Consider the following 23,617-nt stretch of genomic DNA (forward strand, 5'->3'; position numbering starts at 1 on the left):
GTGGGTGGATTTGTTAAGATGCTGCTGCTGCTTCAGGGGTATGCCGAGTATCTGAGTCTGTGGGTGTGGCTAATTTGCCTTTCTAACAAGCTTTCAAATTCTGAGGTCAGAATTCAGACATAGATGCCTTTCCTTAGATTCAGTTTTATGTGCACACATCTCTACCGGCTACTCTTAGCTCTTCGAGGACCCCAAGAAAGCTAAAGCCATTCTCCTCATCCAACTACATTTTAGAGGGTTCACAAAGAACGTCCCGCAAACTGGTGAGAAGAAGTATTGAGTTTAGCGTTAGCTACAGATGGCTTCCCCAAAGTTTCGCTTATAAGCCGCCAGCACAGTGGTCTCACAAAACCCTTCAAGGCTTGCTAGCAGGTTCTTTTATTCTTTCCTGAGAGTCTGCCAAAACGTCCCTTCACCCTGAAGGTTTGTTCCTAATGCCACCGAAGTTTCCCCAGTGTTGAACCCATCTACCAGGGCAGCCCCTAGAGTTCTTGAGCACTTCCTTTCCCACCTGGCCCATGGGTTTGAGCAGGGTCTGCACTCCAGAGCCCCAGAAGTTAAGACCAGACCTTCCTTGAGACTATAGATTCCCTGTTTCCTCTTCTCAGATGTAGGCCTGGTGTGGTATAGCCATTTCTGTTCACTGGAGAGGGTGACTCGGTTCCCCCAGTTCCTGCTCAACTGCCCATAGAGCTATATATCTGAAAAGCCTGGAAAACCACCCCGCAGTCTTCCCTAAACCAACTTTCTTTCCCTTGGCTATCAAGAAATCATGGAGGCTTGCTGAACAATGCCAACTTAATCCCCTGACTTCCAGTCTCCATCTGGAAGGGAAGGCCCGCCAATTGTAGTCTCAATGAATGATAATCCTTGACCGAAGAGGGCTTGAAAGCTAGTGGGTCGCATTGCCTTCTGTTATTTAGTTAAGCATCTCAGATGCAGTCAGAGGACACACATGTTTCTCATCCCCATTTTATAAATGAGGAAACCGAGGCCAGAGAAGATAAATAAAAAAAAAAAAATGAGCCGTACTAATCTAAGCATTTAAGTGATTTTTATTTACTGCTCACAGACGACCAAGGAGGAGGGCACAGTTGGGTATATTATATACCTGTTTTGCAGATGAAGAAGTGCATCAAGAGGATTGGTTGGCTGACCCAAGGTTACCCTCCCCGCAGGGAGGTAGTAGAACAGGGCTTAAGCTGTGTGCCTCAAATGCTCATCCTCTCATCCTCTATGCTGTATTTTTTTAAAGACTCATATGGGGAAGGGCAGGCCATGGGTAGAGCTGCATCCTCATGCGGACAAGAGTAGATGGTGAGTTTTACAATGGACAAGGCTACTCCAGAGCTGGAGTAGGAACCATCAGAGGGCAGTGGTTCTAGAGCAGCCCTGATGCCAGCTCTGGCTTCTCCCATTTCTAGTTTTGGGTAAATCTAGTTTGGGTTTAGCTGGACCTTGAACTTCACTCAGACTTTGTTTTGGAAAATGGAAATATAAAATAGAAATATATAAAACCTGGGTTTTTTTTTTCCCCCATCCAGTCAGTAAGGCAAGGAAGTGAAAGGTTTTCTATCCCTAACAGTAGAGAGAAAGGTGAGGCCTGGAAGGTCAGGTACCAGGTGAGTCCCAGGACTCTCAGCCTGGGATCCAGCGGAGGACGCCTGACCAGTGTTCAGTCCCACAGAGTCGGGGCTGGGTTTCTGCAGGAGTGAGACTGAGTACTATATCTGGCTTGTTTATTGACAGACGTGAGAGCAGAGGTCCCTGTTCAGACGGAACTCCACGTGCCCGGCATGCCAGGAAGCGGCAGGAAAAGGCCATCGTAAGTGATCTCTGGGGTCTCTGGGCCTAGAGCAGATGGGGGCAAGGCAGGGACATCAGGAAATGCTAAGCCCACCAGCCTTCTACCTCTGCCTAGGGAATAATGGACCGTAGCCTGCATGGAGGACATAACTAGGTGTCTTATTTGAAAATAACAAGGGTAGGCAAAAGCCACTAAAGGTAGAACCATGAAAAGCCAGCACTTGAGTGACCTTGGTATATAGACAGAAGGTGGTGGAGGTCAAGTAGAGATAGGCTGGGCAGACCAGGTCACAGGCTGTACCTTTTGTGTGTCCTTGGACAGTGGACAGTGTCCTTGAGCCTCACTTTATTCGTCTGGACACAGGAGAATAGGGCCTTCTGCTTCATAAGGGTCCTTTAATAGGGCGATTCCATCTTCCAAACACCTGGAGGATCCTTTTAGAGCCTGTCCCTAGATGCCAGGGCTGCCCACAAAGCTGCTTTGGGAGCCTGCCAGTTACATCATCGCCCTAGAAAGGAGGGAGGAGAGGTATAACAGAAACAGGACTAGCAGCCTCCCTGGTCGCCATGCTTCGGAAGGTGAGTGTGTGGGTGCACAGGCTGTGCAACAGGTACTTAAGACTACAGGTAAAGCCAGGCGCTCAGGAGGCAGAGACAGGCAGATTTCTGGGAGTTCAAGGCCAGCCTGGTCTACAGAGCAAGTTCCAGGACATCCAGAGCTGTTACACAGAGAAACCCTGTCTCAAAACAAAGATCAAAACAACAACAACAACAACAACAACAACAACAAATTACAGGTAAATCCAGGCATGGTGATATATGCTTTTAATCCCAGCGCTCGGGAGGCAGAGGCAGGCCAATCTCTGTGAGTTCGAGGCCAGCCTGGTCTAGAAGAGCTAGTTCTCCAAAGCTACAGAGAAATCCTGTCTTGAAAACAAAACAAAACAAAACAAAAAAATAAACAAAAACCAAAACCAACCGGTTTGTAGGGGTCAGAGGACACCAGGAGGAGAGATGGTGAGAGCCACCATTTTATCTTTTATAAAACCTCTCTCTGACTCCAGCAATGTTGCTGCTCAGCCAGGCCTAGACAGAGACTTCATGAGAATAATAACGGGCTTCCTCCCCATCCTCCTCCTTGAGCAGGGCGAAGGCCGCGTGGTATACATTCGAAATCTCTCCAGTGACATGAGTTCTCGGGAACTGAAGAAGCGCTTCGAGGTGTTCGGTGAGATTGTAGAGTGCCAGGTGCTGACGAGAAGTAAGAGGTGAGTTAGGACCAGCTGTTCCGAGAGGGATGGGGGTGGGAGAAGGGCCATGATGAACCCTGCTGACACGTGACCCAGTGCCAGCTCATTTCCGTGCTTTCTGTCAACTCAGCACCTGGTACTACCAAAACCCTGCTTTCCTTTCTGGATGAGCTCTGACAAGTTGTCAGGAAAGAGCTGAAGCCCCTGGGCTTGTCAAGGCCTCTGTGCAGACAACCATGTGGGCCACGAAATGCCCTTAGACACTTTGAAGATGCTCTTGTTTGGTGACCTCACTGTGGCACATCTCTATGTTACTCACCAGCCTCCCTTCCTCTACAGCAAGTCCTGGGGCTGCAGTCTGCTAAGCAACCCTGGCTTGTCCTCATGTACCTAGGGGAGCAGATGTTTATCTGGAAGGGAATCCACAAAAGCTAAGTTGCCTAAAAAATAAACGTTTGCTATAGATGCCACAGATTTGTTGATTGAAAAGTATTGCCAAATTATCTGCTATCATGCCTGCAAAGTAGGTTATTAGGAGTTTTAAATTCCTATTTAACAATAATCATAATAAAATGTGTCACCCAGAAAGTCTTCTCTTGTGTAATGGTCATTCCATACCTTGTCTCCATTTTTTTTATTTTATTTTATTTTATTTTTTGGTTTTTCGAGACAGGGTTTCTCTGTGGCTTTGGAACCTGTCCTGGAACTAGCTCTGTAGACCAGGCTGGTCTCAAACTCACAGAGATCCGCCTGCCTTTGCCTCCCAAGTGCTGGGATTAAAGGCATGTACCACCACCGCCCAGCTACCTTGTCTCCATTTTGATGGCTACTGATCTAGTTCGCTTTCCCTTGCTAGCTAAACACTGTGACCTAAAGGGAAGGGTTTATTTCTGCTTACTGCTTACTCTATCATGAAAGGAACTCAAGGCAGGAACTGAAGCAGAGGCCATGGGTGAGTGCTTCTCATTACACTTGTTCCCCATGGCTTGTTCAGTCTGTTTTCTTATATAATCCAGGAGCACCAGCCCCCGAGTGGTGCCACCCACAATAGAATGAGTCCTTCCACATCAATCATCGATCAAGAAAATGCCCAACAGGCCAGTTTGATGGAGGTGGTTCCTTCATTGAGGTTCTCTCTTCCCACATGACTCTAGTTGACAGGAACTAACCAGCATACTACTATTAAAATATAAATAAAGTAGAGCTGGGAAGGATGTGGGGAAAATGAAACCCACGTGTCTTAATTCAGATGTCTACTGCTGTGAAGAGACGCCATGACCACAGCAACTCTAATAAAGGAAAGCATTTATTTGGGACTGACTTACAGTTTCAGAGGTTTCATAGCGGGACATGGTAGCGTGCGGCAGACATGGCGTTATAGAAGTTGAGAGTTCTACATCTGAATCTGCAGGCAGCAGGAAGAGCAACTGAGGCAACATGGTCTAGCTTGAGCATCTGAGATCGCAAAACCCACCCCAGTGACACACTTTCTTCAACAAAGCCACACCTCCCAATAGTGCCACTCCCTAGGGGCCAAACATTCAAACCCTTGAGTCTATAGGGAGCCATACCCATTCAAATCACCACATTCCACTCCCAGGCCCTCATAGGCTTTTATCCATAACATAATGCAAAATGCATTTAGTCCAACTTCAAAAGTCCCCACAGTCTACATCGTCTCAACAATATTTAAAAGTCCAAAGTTCAAAGTCTCTTCTGAGATTTATGCAGTTTCTTAACTATAATCCTCTGTTAAATGAAAAATTTAAAAAGGGATCACTACTTCCAACATAGAGTGGCACCGGATATACATTACCATTCCAAAATGGAGGAAAGGGAGCATAGTAAGGAAATACTGCAAGTAAGCAAGACCAAAACGCAGCTGGGCAAACTCCAAATTCTGCACCTCCATGTCTGATGTAGAAGCACTCTTCAGATCTCCCAACTCCAGTCAGCCTTGTTGACAACACACTTCTCTCTCTTGGCCTGGTTCCACTCCCTGTTAGCAGCTCTCCTTGGCAGGTATCCCATGGATCTAGCATCTCCAACATCTTGGGGTCTCCAAGGCAACCCAGGCTTCACCCTCACAGCTTCACACCATGGCCTCATGCCCCTCATTCATGAGAAGGCATGCGGCATGGTTTTCCGCTCCTCATCTTATGATTCGTGCTCTTTTGACGTCCACCAGAGTGGCCTAGAAACACCCTCTCTTACCCTATCCTCTTCTTCCAGAGGTGAGAAGCACGGCGTCATCACCTTCCGGTGTTCGGAGCATGCTGCCCTGTCCCTGAGGAACGGCGCAACCCTGAGGAAGCGCAACGAGCCCTCCTTCCACCTGAGCTATGGAGGACTCCGGCACTTCCGCTGGCCCAGATACACTGACTACGGTAAGAGAGAAAAATCTTAACTGTATTCTAGTGAGTCCCAGAACATGAGGCACAATGCCTTCCTTTAATGACACCTAGACTGAAGGCCCCTCGGAACATGGCCCTAAGTCAAGCTCCTGTCCATTGTTACTCTGCAGCCGCTTTGTCTGTGGCTGCCATGTTGCTTTTGTTCTGGCCTCTGGACCTGTGAATGACTCTCACCACAACAGTCACCTTCCTGCTCTTACAGGAAGGAACAGTCGTGCCCTTAGCCGCTCAGCAGCACCATGGCTGGCCTACCTTTTTACAGTCACTCCGTGGTGACCCTTGAACAGGCAGCAGCTTTGCTGTTAATAGGTGACAGTGTGTCTGAACCGTCATCATGCCCTTGCTGTTTGTGTACAAGTTGGTGAAATCCCAAGAAGCATGACTTGTGAAAGAATTACTCGTAGAGGAGAACCCATGGTAGCCCTCAAGATGCAGCATTGAGTATCAGGAGAGCTAGGTGGGTCCCAGGTCAGGTGACACTCCACCTGACTGCAGTCCACTATGAGACTGTTTCGCCATCTGAATGAGGTAGGTTTATTAGCATTCTTCTGTGAATGACTAGCAACACTGTATCGTGTTACTAATCGTGGTACTAGTTGGTGGGTCAGAGTAGTAACAGTGTTGCTAGCTGGAACTGAGAACTCACAGTGTTACTAGTTGGTGGAGGGTCAAGTTGAGGTAAGTCCATTTCTAAGAAGTTGGCAGGAAACGAGTTGTAGGGTGTTCTCTTCAGGGACCCATTGCTCTACAGCAGGGCTACTGAAGCCGTGGGATCTTGTCAACATGGAAGAAAGGTCACAACAGGATGACGGTTGATACTGTGGTAATACCCATTCCTGCACTGTGACGCGGCCCGCCCTCAGTGGCAGGTTTGCTGGTTGGGACTGAGTTTCTCACCAACCTTACCTCTCACCAACCCACAGATCCCACATCAGAAGAGGCCCTTCCCTCATCCGGGAAAAGCAAGTATGAAGCCATGGATTTTGACAGCTTACTGAAAGAGGCCCAGCAGAGCCTGCATTGATATCAGCCTTAACCTTCGAGGAATACCTCAATACCTCAGACAAGGCCCTTCCAATATGTTTACGTTTTCAAAGAAATAAGTATATGAGAAGGAGAGCGAGCCAATGAGCGAGCGTGAGAGAACACACGTGAGAGAGAGAGAGAGAGACTTGAATCTGCTGTTGTTTCCTTTTAAAAACAAATCAATGTTTACATTGAACAAAGCTGCTTCCGTCCGTGAGTTTCCATGGCGTTGATGTTCCACTGCCACATTAGTGCCCTCGCTTCCAGCGGATCGTCCTGGGTGCACCTCCAAGTGCTGTCAATCATCCTCTGCCCGTCCCACCTGATTGACTTCCTTCTGTAGACTTGAGCTATGTCCCCCATAACATCTTCTGTCTGTAGCGTATGATGATGAAATTGTTACTTGTGAGTAGAATCAGGATTAGAAACTCATTTTTAATTGAAGAAAAAAAAAGTATATCCTTAAAACAAATGTATTTATGGCTCAGATATACTGTGCCTGGGGTTATCGTATTGCTTCCTCGATTGTTTAACTATGCACTGTCATGAGGTGTTTGCTACTGAGCTGCGCTGCTCCCCTGGTCGTGTAGTCCTAGAGGTGCTGGGTGGCCACTACGTCCGCAGGAAAAATTGGCTTGCAGTCACAAGTAGGAAGAATGGAGAGAGGTAGCAGCCAAGTATGCTCTACCGAGCCCTGGTTGGTATCTTTTATTTTGAGTGAGTTCCACTCAAGTTGTGATGAGAATCCCTTCCCCCTGTCCGACTCACACTTGGAGAGTGCCTGTCTGGAGAGCCCAGAGCCGTGAGTGTCTATAAGGAAGGTGGAACAAGCTGCATTAGACCCATTCCACAGGGAGAGAGGACAGCACTCTGTGAGGGAAAGTATCTTGCCCAGGGTCCCAGGTCCCATGGCCAGGGAGCATGCAAAGCAGTGACCTACACCAAGCCTCCTGACTCCGGGCTCCAGCCTCCTGCAGCAGTTAGCATAAAGATGCAAAAGTCAGAGGCTGGAAGAGTGGAGTTAGCTGAGTTGAGCAGCCTAGCAGCTTATTTGAGAATTAGGTCAACCGTTTACTCATCAGCATTAAGGCAAATTCAAGGTTCATTCAGCACAGGCTCAGGTGTCCCTCAGCTTTGGTCCTCAGTGCCCTGTGACTTGCCCTGCCTGTGGATACCCCTCAAGGCTCTGAGACACCCACAAATGGTACACAGACTTCACGTAGGAGCAGCCATTTGGGGCAGGGAGGGCAACTGCTAGACCATCCTCTACCCTGCTGCTGTCCTTACTGTCCCTCCTCTGTAGAGGTACAGGGTAGGGGGTGGGCACGGCACCCCCACGGAGCGTTCATGGTGGGCTCCTCTTCAAACCGTTATGACTGCTGTTAAAGTCATATCCAGTGTGACATCCTCTGGGCCCCTGGGGGCCCTTCATGAGGGAGAACCAGCTAGGCAGAGTATTCATTCTAATGCTTCATTATATATCAGTTAGTTCCTCCTTGATCTTGTGACATTTCTTTCTTTCATTTTCCCCCCAAGGTTCTGCCAAGTAAGAAAGTTTGAAGGTAGATAACTCATCAAACTAACCAAACTAAATTAATCTGCTGCTAATGCCAGGCTTATTCCTTTGAAAATTTGTGGTTATTTTTTTTTTGTTTTATTTTTTTTGATTTTCAAATACCTCAGTAAAGAAAGTAAAGCCTGATCTTATACTTGGTGTTGGGAAAACTCTTCACCCATGGATAGGGCTGGAAGAGACTAGCTTTAGCAGAACTAGGGAAACAGGATCTGGGTGTCCAATCTGTTGGCCTCCCTAAACCCCAGTTTCCTTTTCTGTGAAATAGACTGAGGGGCACAATTAGGCAGCAGATGTCCTAGCTTCTGCCTAGGCAATGTCTAGTCACAGTCGTGATTCCCACATCTTTGGTCAGTGCAGAAATACTTAATTGATCATAACACTATTTTTTAAAGCCTGGTTGTGCAATTAGAATCTTCAAGAGTGTTCTCTCTGGTCAGGCATTACTAATTGGTTGATGTTTCATTTATCAGACATCCTGATCTAGTGGTAGTCTTTGGAAAACTACCATTGTAGAGCCATATGCTGGCTGGTTTTTATGCTGACCCATCCTTGTCCTGACTTGATCCCTGAGGGGAGATATGCCCTTGAAGCCATTACTTGGCAGAAGACTTCCCAATACTGTTGCAAAAAAAAAAAAAAAAAAAAAAAAAAAAAAAAAAAAAAAANAAAAAAAAAAAAAAAAAAAAAAAAAAAAAAAAAAAAAAACCACAAGAATATAGAGAGGGGAAGGTGAAATAGCAAAGAGGAATATAATTGGAGAAGGGGTGGCTCCTAAGGATAGATACAAAAAGGGACTTTTCACAGCACAGACCCAAACATTCCACACTCCTTTATAGTTGTTCATTGCTCAGCATATGGTGGGCACGTGGAAAATGGGTATAGAATGGAACCAAATTAAAGTTCTTCAGTTGCATCCACTAAAACTTGGGCTCTAATCACGGGAGAAAGTGAGTGTTTACTGACATTGCCTGATGGAAGAGGGACTAGATTTAATCTGAAGAGCCATTTGAATTCTGACCCCACCAAGAACTTCTCTTGTGGTTTCTTGAGTCCCTTCTTTCTGGGCCTCAGAGTGTAGGAGTTGTTTAGAAAACCCTGGGCTCTTCCTATTTGCTTCCACAGTGAGACCTGGCCAGCTGTTGGTTGCTGGGGTAAAAGAACAAATTCTTAGCAAACAATTAAGTCTCTCTTTCCCCAGCCAGGGTTAACTGAGCTACTCAGTCAGTTCCCTCAAAGTCACTTAGATGTCGGCTCTAGAGCAGAGCAGAGCCTTGAACCTGGCACTGATGCCCAATATACCACAGGTCAATGCTGGGAGCTGATGCCCGCCAAGAGTTTCTAGTATTCTCCACTCACCCGCTCATGAAACCAGGCTCCCAGCTCTGCAGAGACCAGCCCTGTAGATGATCTCTCTCTCTGGAAGATTCACTCGGTGCTGCATATAATTTACCAAGGAGATGGTCAGGCCCCCTCCGAGACCACGAGACCATCTTGGTCTCTTTCCCATCGAATCAAGGAGGAACCCAGAGGGAGCAGCTGCTACTTAGTGGCAACCATCTCACTGTAGCTGTTCTAATGCGTCTCAATGATGTATGTTTACGTGTGATCGCCATTCAGGCTCCGTGTCATCTCTGTGCTGTGCTGGTATTTTTATAGAAATGTCCAATCCAACCACTAAGTGGAATTTTTCCATCTCCTTCCTCGGCCAGTACAAGGCTGAACCACAGTCCTATGGAGTGGGGGTAGGACATGACTCTGGTTACGGAAGGAGAATGTATCAACTAGGTGATGTGAGAAGAAGGAATGCAGCTAAGGTCCCTACTCCCATCCCCCTGACATGCATTGTGGCTCCCACTCGAAAAATGCTTTGAGTCAGGAAGTGCCCATCCTATGCCTGTGTTTATCTGTTGGTCTTGTATCATCTGATGGATAGCAAGCCTCCAGGGGTGGGAGGAGTGCTCCGCGCCAGCCGCAAAGACTTAAATCCCTCAAATCCTAATGTGGTAAGACTTTTACAGTAAGATGTCTTCTGTGACCTCAAGCCTTCGAGGTCAGTGTTTTGGGGGAAGATGTGAGGCCACTGCCGAGGCCACGGTGCAGGTAGTAAATGGAGAGAAAATGCAGACAGCTCTTTGGGCATGCGCATGCGCAGCCAGCTCTAGTCCGGGTCTGTCCCAGCCCTTGAGTTCAATTCGCCTCTCAGCGGATCCCGCTGCTGCAGAAGCAGGGTACCTCTCTCTGTACCCGGGTCACCCTAGAGGGGGTGTGATGTTATTCACTGAGGTCAAAAGTATTTTTCTTGACATTTGCTCTTCAGCGATTGAGATCAGCTTGAGAAAGCCATATCCCAGGATCACGTGTGGAAAGGGATTGGGTGTGTCGTCGTAAATAGAGTGAACCTGTTGGTGTTATTAGCCAAAGAAAAAGGGATGCCTTCATCCTTCCCACTGCGGCAGAAGGAAACGAACCAGTACTTACGTGCAATATGTTGACGCTACTCTCCAAATCCCTGAGGGTTTTGCACTCGGGCGAGCTCCAGGGCTGTTTGAAGAGTCTGGGGATACAGGGTAAGCGCAGGGAGAGCCTGGGATAAAAACGTTCACGCGCAGAAATGGCCTTGACCTAGAACAGATGGGAGTGTGGGCGGGGCGCTAGCTGCTGGCCTGGACATCCGGGACATCCGGGAAGTAGCTAGTCAGACACTTGCACTAGTTAATGAAAGCACTTTCAGAAACCTGACACTTCCGCCTTGTTCCACATTCTCCTCTGGCAAATATGTGTACCCTTTATCTGTGTGAGGTGCTGTCCTAAAGGCTGGGTGAAGGGATGGGGGCGGGGGCCAGTGTGAGAAAGAAAATGGGCATCTTTCAAGGCAGTAGCAGCCTTGAGAGAGTCTGTACCTAGCCAGTCCTTGGCTGTCCTCTTCACTGGAAGCCCAAGAAACAGAATGATATGGGTTTATATCTTGGTACCCACTTTTGTAAAGACAAAAAAAAAAAAAACAGCTTAGCCAATTGCAACACTTTGTGGCGCAATCATTTCACTCTAAGTTTCTTACTTGCTGTCTGACCTTTGGCCCTTGTTCCCTGAGCTAGCAAATGAAGCTATCCAGTGATAACAGCATTCTCATCCTGGAGCCAGGGAGGGCCCAGAGTTCCACTCTCTGGCTAGCTCAGGGTATGTATTGGGGGCAGGGGTGAGGCACTTTCCACAAGGTCGTCAGCCTCCAACAGGGTGAGATTCACATAGTCCTGGCTGAGGTGCCTAACATGAAGAGGCTAGCTTACCAGGACAGACCCAAGCCATAGTTCCTTGTGGGGATGGTAAGGAATAAACCCTTCATAGGGCTCGTTGACAACTTCCAGTCTTGCGTTTTAGCCTTGTCGTCATCCCCACCGAACAGCTTTTAATCTGAATGTTGTGACCACTTGGCCGTCTCTTGCTTGCTTGCAGACAATACTAGCAATACACTTGTTTCCCCAAACAGCTCAGCTTAGACAGTTTTCACACATTGCTTTCCAGTGATTGTAAAAACACATGGGGCAACAGGAGGCATGGATCACACTGCATATGTTTAGGGCAGCTTTCGTTTTTTTTGAATCTTTAATGGTATAGCAGCAGTGACCAAGCCTTTGGGATTTGGGGAGACAGATCTTCACGAAGCCATTTCATCAGGATGCCTTGCACGTCAGAAGGAGTACGGACATCCCAATACCCAAATGGAGGGGCTTGCAACCTATGATTTTTGTAGATGATCTGTCTCTACCGTATAACAGCTCCTCTGAAAGGTATTCATGTGGCTCCAACCCCTCTGTGCCATATTTTTTTTTTTTGTCAAAGGATTCTTCAAGGAAGCCTCAGCAAGCCTCCTTGCTCCCTTTCGCTGGCCTTGGGTAGTGTCCTTGTGGAGGGAATTAGCCAGCGCTTTGCCTTATCAATGTGTGGTCACTAGTCTAGTGGTCAAAGACTGGTGTCCACTTGCCACCAAGATGGAAGGCAAAACTAAGGTCTTTTGATCAGTCACCATGGCGGCCAACATCAGCTTGGCAATGAAACACAATGATACAAATGAGTTGTCTTACTTGTTCAGTACCAACTCGGAACATCAGCAACTACTTAGATGCCTATACAGTGCGGAAAATGCACTGGTTTTCCTGTGGTAGAGGAGATGGGGGTTGAACCCTGTGTCCAGCTGTCCGGAGTGGTTTACTCTAACTGCAATACTGGCAGCCAAGCTGCCAACCCTGTTAAGTGAACCTCTGCTAGGTAGCTTACATGGTACCTTTGGGACAAACAAAGAAATTGGGTATGAGGATTGGGGGAGAAGGGGCCCTGGCCATGACCTTTGATATGGTCCACTGAATAGCCAAACAGGTTTTTGTTGTTGTTGTTGTTGTTCTTGTTTTTGTTTTAATTTTTCTGTATTTTGTATTTTAAAATCTTGTCAGGCGTTTTTGTGTTAGGAATAATAAGTCATAAATTATTCCCACCTTGGTTTCTGAAGGGGTGTTCTGATTCCAATTGAAACAGGTTGGAAATCTCATGGGGAGCATGGTCTGGGGAGTACATGGGATGGGGCAGTGGAGTGCTTGGGTTTCCAGGTGGTTGCTGGGGAAGATGATCCCCACCCCCCCCCACCCCGACAGTCTGCAGTGCTGTCCACTACAGAGGTTCACGCTTGCCTCCTTGGCTCCTGAGTCCTGTTAGCTTCTATGAGAAGCAGCTGCTGAGATTGAAGACAAGACTCCCTAGCTCCCAAGCCCTAGTCAGGAGATGCAGTCAATAGCTAGCCTTAATCGACTGGGCAAGGTAGTTCCTGTGCTCCCTCCCCGCAGTTCCAAATCTTGGACTCAAAACCCTTTTCTCTTAGTGTGACCTAGTGTGACCAGCAGCCTAGAGAATTTTGAGCAATAGGGAGCCAGGGCTTTCCCTGGCTCTGTGACAGGGTCAAACCAGGGAATGGCTAAACTTGAGAGGTTTTGTCATACCCAGGGTTCTACTGTAGGGGGGCATTATGTATTAGGGAGCTCAACAAGGTAACTGTAGCCTGGGGTATGTGAATGTAAGGTTGTGTTTGTGGGTGCGTGTGCGTGTGTGCGCGTGTGCGTGAGTGTGTGTGTGTGTTACATTGATGCATTTCTTGAGAAAGGTGCAAGAACTTCACCTATACAGTGGGACACATCTGCTTTATTATTTATAAATAGAAGCTAAAATTTAATTTTTTAAAGGACACTGCTAATGATTGAAAATCGAGTTTTTAGTTTTGCTATTTTTTTTAATTGGTAGAAGATTTTTATATATTTTTTTCCCATTTCGTTGGGTGTGTCCTTATTTATATAAATACTTTATCCGTGAGCAGCGAGGAAGAAGACTTCTTTGCTCTTAATTATTGTGGTTGTCATTGTCCCTATTTTATTTCCGGTGTGATTTATCTGTCTTACCTTCTAAATGAGAAACTGTTTTCCTGTCTTTGTACATTGTCAGAGTCTATAGTTTCGTAGATAATTTAACCAAATTGCTCTACGTATTATTATTCTGTGACTATAAAGTTCTATTTTAACGTCTGTAAATACTTCAGAACTGGTTTCTTTTCTCGGCCCCTGCTGGGACCTATTGTTTACATCACAAAAGACTGTAGAATCTCTATGCTCATGTACTGTAAATAGTGACGTGATCTGCTTATATATAAACTGAACAAATACACTATGGAAATTAAAAAACACCACCCACAGTCCTGCCCAGGGGTGTCTTTCTTTATTGGTCTTGTGAACTCATTGGGGGGGGGAGGTAACGGGGCGGGGGGGGGGGGGGGGAGGCGGACAACAACCAACACTCTATTTGGCAAGTGAAGGAGAGAATCCAGATCCAGTTTTGCCTCAGAAAAAGTCCTGGCCAATGTTGGATTTTTTTTTTTTTTTTTTTTTTTTTTTTTTTTTGTCTGGTTGGTTGGTTGGTTTTATGCTGGGAATTGAGTCAAAGGTCTTGTGTGTTGGTACCATGGTGTTAGGCCCCCTATACCTTCTTATTTTCCTCTTGAGACTGAGTCTCACTAAGTTGCCCAGTCTAGTTCAGAACTCACTGTGTAGCTCAAGTTGACCTCAAACTGATAATCCTCCTGCCTCATCCTTGTGACTAGTAGGAGTATAGTTAGAACCATACTGGGTCCCAGCCAAAGGCTGCTCTCCCAACCTCATCAGATATAATGACAAAAATCAAGTCCTTTTAGTATCTATTAACTTAGGAGAACACTAGCTTCTAGTAGCCAAGAATGTCGTCAGAGGGCATTTCGGCCTGTAGAAAAGATGCTCTCATCTTGTTGTACCTGATTCTCTGATGTGTTTTAAACTTGCCTTGACTTAGGACTCTGTTTGTTCTGTAACACTATAAAAACTTTGTAAAACTGCTTCCATACTGGAACATGAAATTTGGAGTAACCTAAAAACAAAAAGCCAAGCCCAACAGGACTGACCCTGTATGCTCCAGGGCAAATTCTCTTCCAGTAGAGACATCGCTCTTCTCCTTGCTGCTTAGTGACTAAACACAGCACGCTTAGGGACAAGCCTCTGCTGGAAAAGCCAGTGTCCTTAATGCCACTTACAACAGAGCTGAAAACACCCCTCCAGGTTAAAAGATCGGAGCCCAGGCACATCCCGCTCTAACAGAAGGGCAGGACGCATGCTCCCGTGCCCCAGAGAGATCAGCAGTGGAAGTCACAGCCCGTGTGTGCCACAGTTTTCTCTGATCTTGAGCAACTTCTGGAAGAAGGCCAGGGACCTGGGCTGGAACTTGAACCAGACTCCTCCGCTCCCTGGCCTTCAGTTTCCTGCTTTATTTAAAAAGAGCCTTTAGAGTAGGCTTGTGGTCCATAAACAGTTTGAAGGGAGCTACGCACTTCCTTCTCTTTGAGGCAGCTGCTGTAGCTTTGATGGAAGGCCGGTGGCGGGTGTTGTGTGCCACCCTAGAGGGGAGAAAAGATTAACAGAATAGGGGGCAGCGACCCTGTCTTTGCAGTGATAAAAGGGACAGAAATGGGTGCTGACAGGTTACACCAGCTGCCTGTGCCTGCACACAGAGGGGGTGTTGACTAGCCCAGCTAATCTCACAGCTTCTGGGTAGAGCAAGGCATCTATCTCTCTAAGCCTTCAATTTGGCCTTTGTCTGTTAGAGCTTCTATAAGCTGGGAGCGGGGAAACAATCGAAACAAAGTTGCAGTGTGAGCCACAAAGGCAGACATTTTTGACAGTACTTGGTGGATGGACAACTTTGGGGATCTTTTGCTGATTTCATCAGTTTCAACTGTGTGGATGCTAACTCTGCCAGGCATTGCTGGCATACTTAGATGTGGTCCGTTTTTAAGTCAAAAGGGCCTGTTGAACGGAAGATCGCCAACTGAAATCAATGGAAAATTCAAGAATAAAAAGTAGATCTTAAGTAAAAGGAAACTAGCAAAAAGAAACAGGATGACTAATTCAATATATGAAAATTGGATTAAGCTGAAGCACACCATCACTTTATTTTCTGTTATGTGTGTAGTGTGTGTGTGCTCGTGTGTTGTGCTAGTGAAAGTAGGTTCTAGGACAGCACTCGTGTCATCAGGCCTAGGAGGAGGAGCCTTTACCTGCTAAGTCATCATGTTGACCCCTAAACTCTTATGATTTTTGCCCTTGTTCTTTGGTTTTGTTTGAGACAAAGTCTCACACTGTAGCCCAGCCTGAAACTTTCTGTGTAAACCAGTCTGCCATTGAATTTAGGGCAATGTTCTTGCCTTTGCCTCCTGAGTGCTAGAATTAAATGTATGGTCTACCACACCCAGTACAAACCGTAGGGGGACATTGGTTCAAGGAAACAGACTCTAAATTGATCTCTGTGTATAAGCAGTGATATAAGAGTAGCAAGGGCCTAGGGGCATGGAGCTAAAATGGCCTTGTACAGTTGACCCAGGCTGGGCAATATGGCAGGCTTTTCTACCTCAGGCCTAGGTTCTCTTGAGAAAAGCAGAATATCCTGCAACTACAGAAAGCCCCCACTCCTCCACTTGCAGCTGATCAGAATATATTCCACAGCCAGCATGAAGCCTTCACCTTCTCCATGTGACAGTGTTGTGTTAGAAAAATGTTCTGTCCTTTAAGGCTATGTAACTTTCTCCTTGAGATAAGGTCTAACTGTCTAGTCCAGAACCTCTTAAACTCCTGTTCTTCCTTCCTGCCTCTTTCCTTAGTGCTGGGATTGCATGGGACCTTTAAAGATGCATAACTCCAGCGGGGTGGTGGTGGCGCATGCCTTTAATCCCAACACTGGGGAGGCAGAGGCAAGAACTCTGTGAGTAAGGCCAGCCTCGTCTACAAGAGCTAGTTCCAGGACGTGCTCCAAAGCTACAGAGAAACCCTGTCCCAAACAAACAAACAAACAAACAAACAAAAAATAACTCCTCTAAAGACTATAGAAGACTCCAAAGACACAGAGAAGCCTGTCTCAAAAAAACAAAACAAAAAAAAAAAATAAAGATTATAGAAGAGTGAAATGATACATGTGGAAATTACCTTTAATATTTCAGCTAAGTTGTGGGTAGGAAGGCTGAGAGTTTAAAACAAGCCTAAGCTACATGGTGGGATCCAGGAAGAAATGAAGAAGGGAGGGGGGAAATTTGGAAATGAATGTACAAACACATAAAACAAATCTAACCACAGCTTGATGTTCAAATCTGGGGTTAAGTTTCCATAAACTTATTATATTTGAGATATAACTCTCTATTTTTGAAAATTAGCAAAAAAGTTATGATAAAACCCTAAATTATAAGAACTTACATGAATTAAAGCATTATAAGAACAAAAAATAAAGTAAGTCAATATACAAAGTCTGGAATATAGGGCTAAACTCAATAGACATTTCAGGATTAAAAACAATCTCTAAACCAGGCATGGTGGTACATGCCTTTAATCCCCACACTAGGAGGCAGAGGCAGGTGGGTCTCTGTGAGTTCAAAGCCAGCCTGGTCTACAGAGTGAGTTCCAGGACGGCTAGGGTTACACAACAAGTTCCTGTCTAAAACCAAACATAAAAACAAAACAGCAACAAAAACAATGTCTAAAACCTCTTGATGATATAGATGCCTGCTGTATTTCCCATCAGTTCTCAACTCCTGATTCTTTAACTTTCCAAGAAGATGTATGGCTTTCCACTGGCCTGGGCGGTCTCTTCCTTCTTGAGGGCTGTGCCACCTTCCAGCCGTGCCCTCAGCTACTGGATGCAACAGGACTTGGATGTAGGGGCGCCCCCTGGGTTGGGGTTTCCTCCTGCCTGGTTCCCGGAAGCAGCTGTGCAGGACAGGAAAGCACAAGGCAGGTCAGAGGGAGCTGCAGCAAACGTGCCTTTGACCTGTTTGGATGAAGCTCAAGGCTTGGCGCAAGCAGACCGTGGGGGTGGGGGTGGGGTCAGGAGAAGCAGGGAAACCAGAAGTGCTTCCCCACTGAGAAGTAGCCCAGGGTGACACATGGCAACCATGGCTCGGATGCCTGTATGACACAGGGAGTTGTGGGAACTGACATAGGGGAGAGAACAAGAGAGAAGTTACTGTTTAGTTTTAGCCACTATCATGGAGACATGTCTACTGGTGTGGCCAGATCTGAACTTTTTAAAAAGAAATTGGCAATCTGTTTTTGTTTTGCTTCATTTACATCTTTAAAACATGGACAGCAAATTTATATTTTAAGGACAAGCTCCTGGGCTAGAGGCATAGCTCAGCGACAAAGCTCTTGCTTAGTATTCATTCATTTAGAGTCTTTCCTTGAATCAGTGTCCCCCTATGGTCACCACTCTGTAAGACACTATTTGTACTGGGTGTGGTGGATCACACCTTTAATTCCCGCACTCAGGAGGCAGAGGCGAGAACATTGCCCTAAATTCAACGACAGACTGGTTTACACAGAAAGGTCCAGGCTGGGCTACAGTGTGAGACCTTGTCTCAAACAAAACCAAAGAACAAAAAGGACAAAAACCATAAAAGAGTTTGGGGGCCAACATGATGAATTCCCAGCCCCGCTCTTTTTAAAAAGGAAAAACTGTAGGGTCCTTTGTTTACGTAAACACGGTTTTTGCACTAGCTAAACCCACCCATGAGGGCAGTGTTATATAAGACACTCTGGAGAAATGGCAAGGGTGTCCCCAATCTTTGAAACTGTTCTTTTTAAATCACCCCCAGCCTACCCATAGAAGAACTGGGGACCGACAGTGTCTATGCGGAGAACAGAGGGTCATGTGCTCAGGCAATCAAACATCGTGTGACAGGGACAAGAAGCCAAGTCCTATGAGGAAGTAGAGCACACAGACAAAGAAATGGCAAGCCTGGCGGGGGTGGGGGTGCCTTGTGAGGGGAACTGGGACAGACAAATTCCATTTGAAGCTAGGGTCAGTTGTATGCTCTGGTTTCTTGATGTCTCTGCTCCACCCTGACTAACTTCTCTTCTGGCACACAAGGTCTGGCTGTCTCTCTGTCTCTCTATCTCTCCCTCCCTCTGGTTGTATGTATTAGTTGGAGGCATGTGGCACCACATGCCACAGCCCATGTGGTGGTCAGAGGACCACTTTCAGGAGTCAGTTCTTCCCTTCCACCTACTGAGGCAAGGTCTCTTGTTTCTGCGGGGATTACAAGCATATGTTTTTATGCTCAGTCGTATTTCACTAGTAGTATACAAGCCAAACCTCATGGTGGCAAAGCTAGGATTCAAATAAACAAGCAGCTGTAACGTCAGCTTTTAGAATTCCTTCTAACTGAAAATTCTAAGCAAAAACGTCTGCAGGCTTAGAATCAGAGTCTGCCTTACATTCTACTGTGGATCCTAGCATCCCTCAGCCTCTCTCTAGGGACCAGATTCTGCCACGCATCTGACTGCATGGTTTGATCATCATACTTTGCTTCCAGCAGCCTCAGTACCCTCCCACACAGAACAGAGACAACAGTGCAGACCCAGATGGACTGCACGCTGACTGTGTGCCTGGCCGAGACTGTGTGGCCTTGCCTCTTCTGCACACCTTGCTTGGGCGCCTCCTGCTTCTGCTTCTCCTCCTCCAGCGCCTTCATCTTGGCCTCGTACTCGTCAGCCAGCGCCTTCCATTCCTTGCGGTTGTTGGTTATCCCGTCCAGCATGGGTGTGATTTCCTCATGAAAACGGGAGAATTCCTGGGAAGGAGACGTGTGGGAGAGACAGTGCAAGGGATGGAGGAAGCGAGAGACAGAGAGAGAGCAAGACTATAGATATAAAGCAGGGGCATTGCTCTAGGACCCTGGTTCAAGGTGGGGTGCATTCTGCCTGGCACTGGTGTAAGCTGCCCCTCATACCTACTGACACTAGGGAGCTCCTCCTTCCCCTGTTTGAAGCCTTCCTCGTGGCCATTCCTTCAGGGTGAAATGTAAGTCTTTGTGTGCCATTTCCTGATCTCTAGCCTTTTGCCATCCAGAAGCTCCAGGCACCCCAAGTCTCACTTCATGAGTGTTTCCTCCCACCTGTGACTTCCTACAACTGTTATCTTTCTAGAATACTGTTCTCTTTCTAGAACACTCTATCCTTCCTCTTTTCCTTGAGCTTCCTACTTCCCTAACACTTCCTCAGGGAAACCTTTTCTAACTCCCCTAGATAAACCGAGTCCCCATGGGATGTCCCCCAAAGTCCTCTCTAATCAACTCCCACTTCCTTATAATGATTCCCTCTGCCTGCCTCTTCCAGAGGATGACACCTAGAGATGGAGGAACGCTGACTGCCTCGTCCCCTTGGTTGGTTCTGGCTTAGCAACTTGTATGGTCTGGAACATACAAATACTTCATAAATATTCACTGAGTAGAACTGGGTTATTGAGATGATTCATACAAACTCCTACAACTCTAGGGGTTGAATAACGCCTTGGGCACAGCACACTGGGGCAGTTTATTTCCTTGGGTCTTTTGAGTCCCTCCACTCCTCACCCCGTGAGAGATGTCTCATCACTGCTGCATTTGTTGGTGAGAGAATGGATTGCAGACTGGCAAAGTAGGTTTGCTGAGCTGAGGAAGGTTCATTGCAGCAGGGGCCAGTCAAGGTCTACTGTGCCCAGAGATGCCTAAGCTGTGGTCGAGGCTCTACCAGAAGCGATGTAACTTTAGGATGGTCACTGCCAAATCTCACTTTCATCTAGATAGTAGGGCAGTAGCAGCACCTACCCAAGAGTAGCTGGGATTAAGTCAGTAACACGAAGCCCAGCATCCCCATTCATAACACTGCTGCTGGCAGTGTGAGCATCAGTCATGCTGTCTGGTTGACCAGAAGGCCCGATTTGGTCTATACAACAAGAGAGATACTTGGTTCCTCTGGGATCATTTGTTCTTCTTCCTTATAAAGGAAGTATACCTCATACTGTAGAAAGCCCTGGCCTGGGTAGTAGGTGCCCCAGCTCCAGTCCTGCTGCATAGGTGGCTCCAGAGATGCTTATCTTTTCTGACCTCTCTCCTTGTGTATAATGTGGCCAACAGAAAAATGACATTGTGTCCATAAAAGCATGCTTAGCCATTTGTGCCAAAAGTATTTATTGAGCCAGCAGGAAGAACCAAGCTCTAGGCTTCAGCCAAAAGTACCTACCACCTCCCTCTCTAGAGCTGTCCTGAGAACCAAGTGCCACTGGAGGTAAAAATTTTCCTACAAAGTGTCACATACTTGCCAGGGTTTGTTATCCCTTCTGTCCACTGGACTCTAGGAAGCCTACCTTATAGACGAAGGTGCACACAAAGTCAATGAAGCCAACTTGAAGCTTGGGGAGCTCATCTGCCTTGTTTCTGTCCATCATGGGCTGTCATGGGAGAGAAAGAGTTAATGACTAGGGGCAATAGTAGGGATCCACACAATCTAAGAAACATTCTTGCTAAAACAAACACACAAAAATAAAAATGGTAACTGGGTGGTGGTGGCACACGCCTTTAATCCCAGCACTTGGGAAGCAGAGGCAGGCGGATCTTTGTGAGTGCGAGGCCAGCCTGGTCTACAAGAGCTAGTTCCAGGACAGGCTCCAAAGCTACAGAGAAACCCTGTCTCGAAAAAAACTAACTAAATAAATAAATAAATAATAGGAATGGTAGTACAAGCCTGTAATCACAAATTCAAGGTCATCCTACTAGATACATAGTGAGTCTAAGGCCAACCTTTGATGTGTGAGACTCTATTTCAGAAATAAAATAAAACCCTAAACTCACCAAGTTTCCAGATTTGACTAACAATTTGGAGAAAATATAGAATACATAGGGGAATGTGTTAATGAGCACACTGAATACAAGTGACCAAGCCAGAATGTGGGAAATACTATACAAACACCTACTATCTTTAACAATGATATGGAGGTGGGAAGAGGTAGGGGGAGGGAGAGAGGAAGAGGAGAATTAGGGGGAGGAAGGGAGAGGGAGAGAGGAGAGGGGAGGAAGAAAGGAAGGCTAGGGCAGCCTGTTGCTGCCTCTGTGAGGCTTCAGAGTTGGAGCCACACTGTTTGGATTCTGGTTTGGACAAATCAACAGAATTCTTTTTCCCCATCTGAGAAAATGAGCAGAGACTGGGGATGAGCCACTGGTAAAGTGTTGCTGCTGGTGTTGTAAGGAAGGATGAAATGGTGATGGCTCTAGCTATGGTTTTGTTTTGTTTTGTTTTTTAAAAAATCTGTAATCAAATCTTCTCTCTTAGAGATAAAGTGTTTAGGAAGAAATAGCCAAGAGTCTGGGATTTCCATAAAATACCCCAGTCCAAAGTAAAGGGGTGGAGGGAGCATTGGGCAGAGTAGGTAAAACAAGAATGGCAAGTTTTGTTAATTGTTGACTCTGGCTAATGGTACAGAGAGATCGCTAACTATTCAGTCCTCATTGTGAAATATTAAAAGAAACAAAGAAGACAGTGGTGCCGAGAGCAATGTACATTATGACAGTTCAAGGAGTTTCAAAGGAGAAGATTAGGAAGTGGCCTAAAGGCCATTCTTAGTGATATTTTGGCAAAGAGGGTGCCTGCTTTTTCCCTGGTCCTAAACATCTGCCTGAGACAAGGCAAGCAAAGAGAGCACAGAGGAGAGAAGACTACAAGTCTTTGGGGTTCTTAGCACCCCTTTCCACACTGTCTGTGTTCCACCTGCCTTTCCTTTTCCCTGGACTCCTGCTGAGGGCCGATACGGTGACCCACACACCCTTGGCACTCTCAGAGTTCAATCTGTCTCCCATCCGTGCTTAGTCTTTTTTACTCATCCTCCCCAGGCCTCCTTCAGAACTCCACCCTTTGGAGACAGTTCCTAACTGTCAGAAGCCAGCTGACAGACCTAGTCAAATCAGCTCTCAGTGGTAAGATAGATTCTCAGATAGAAAGGCTTCCACTAGCTGGTTCTGTGCAGCTAGAACAGAGCCAGGGTAAGTGTTCCCTACACCCCTGTATCAAGAGCAGTCACTTTGGTGTCCACTGGCCAAGCTCCAATTAGCTGAGGGCGCTAAGGACCCATATGTTGACAGCAAGGCCCTCCAACTGCAGGCAGGTGAGTAACGGTAGCTAGCGCATGCATTTCTGGCCCCCATTCTGTTCTCAAGGAGTGAGGTTGAACGCAGCCTACAAACCATGTACCATCTCAGAAAACCACTATGCTGGTGAACGATCATCCGGAGGTAAGGCCACAGCCTTGTGTCATTAATCACATCTCTGGGTCGGCAAGAAATTGTACTGGCTGACACCCCCTCTCTACTCACAATGGGATTCTGTTGCAGCACCGTGCGCTCCAGGTCACCTTGCTCCCAGAATTCAGCAGCCACCAGCAGAGCTACCTGCAACAGATGGAACCCATCACATATTAAGAACCCAAATCCTCCTAACCCCATTCCCACCTCACTTGTGTTTCAAGCTCAGCTAAAGGGGAAGCCCACCCCTTCCCTGGTACTCCTGTCTGTCATTGGAGAGGCTAAGGGAGTGGAGTTGGGCTTAAAAAGGGTTCAGCCTCATAAACTGCGGTCAGCAAACTGAGCCCCCTCTCTGCCAGGACAGAAATCGCCCATACCTTGCTTTGCACCTCCCAGGGCTTGGTGATGGCTGAGAGGTCACAGGCGGTCATCATCATGGCCCTGAGCACAGAATACTCTCTGTCAGTCCAAAGCCACTTAAAGCTACAGATGCCGACGAACTCAGTGTCCCCCACTCCCTTCCCTGTAGCTGGAGTTGAATCCTGTCTCTGTTTATAATCAGAGATTTGCCATCGGGTTCACCTCCCTAATCCTCTCTTTTCTTATCTGTAATGATCATGGTGCCTCCATTACAGAGTAGACACAAGACTAAATGAGATAATGAACTTGAACGGTCAGCCTGTAGCACCCAGATATGGTGTGTATGAGCAGTGAACACACTGGGTGTCTATTACTGTTGAGATCAGGCTGGGCCCTGCTCTAAGTTTACCCTATATTATATAAACTGATTTCTCAGGCTGGACCTTGTCCTGAGTGACTCCATCTTACAGAAAGACAGGATGAGTCTGCATTTTGCCGGAAGCACAAACACCACTTCCCATCTGTCACT

At 46.7% G+C, this 23,617-nt stretch overlaps 2 protein-coding genes across 7 annotated transcripts in view; one reads left to right on the forward strand and one right to left on the reverse strand.

Annotated features, from left to right (window-relative positions):
- Positions 1-13,803, forward strand: part of Ppargc1b (PPARG coactivator 1 beta) — a 107,063-nt gene extending 93,260 nt beyond the window's left edge. For 3 of the 5 annotated variants that reach the window (XM_050157928.1, XM_050157930.1, XM_050157931.1), the window contains 4 exons: positions 1,750-1,825; positions 2,950-3,074; positions 5,289-5,443; positions 6,394-13,803. In XM_050157928.1, coding sequence (XP_050013885.1) covers positions 1,750-1,825; positions 2,950-3,074; positions 5,289-5,443; positions 6,394-6,494 — 457 coding nt within the window. In that variant the 3' untranslated portion in view covers positions 6,495-13,803. The remainder of the gene's footprint in view (positions 1-1,749; positions 1,826-2,949; positions 3,075-5,288; positions 5,444-6,393) is intronic. The other 2 variants (XM_050157929.1, XM_050157932.1) reach the window with 1 other exon arrangement.
- A 2,793-nt stretch (positions 13,804-16,596) lies between these two features.
- The window catches only part of Pde6a (phosphodiesterase 6A), a 63,280-nt gene continuing 56,259 nt past the window's right edge, over positions 16,597-23,617 (reverse strand). For both annotated transcript variants that reach the window (XM_050158034.1, XM_050158033.1), the window contains 5 exons: positions 23,106-23,169; positions 22,801-22,875; positions 20,802-20,885; positions 19,101-19,248; positions 16,597-17,386 (listed from right to left, as the gene is read on the reverse strand). In XM_050158034.1, the coding sequence (XP_050013991.1) occupies positions 17,310-17,386; positions 19,101-19,248; positions 20,802-20,885; positions 22,801-22,875; positions 23,106-23,169 (448 nt within the window). In that variant the 3' untranslated portion in view covers positions 16,597-17,309. The remainder of the gene's footprint in view (positions 17,387-19,100; positions 19,249-20,801; positions 20,886-22,800; positions 22,876-23,105; positions 23,170-23,617) is intronic.

The sequence above is a fragment of the Alexandromys fortis genome, unplaced genomic scaffold (assembly GCF_014885135.2).
Source record: "Alexandromys fortis isolate MF-2015 unplaced genomic scaffold, M_Fortis_MF-2015_v1.1 scaffold_94, whole genome shotgun sequence".
In the NCBI taxonomy this organism is placed as follows: domain Eukaryota; kingdom Metazoa; phylum Chordata; class Mammalia; order Rodentia; family Cricetidae; genus Alexandromys; species Alexandromys fortis.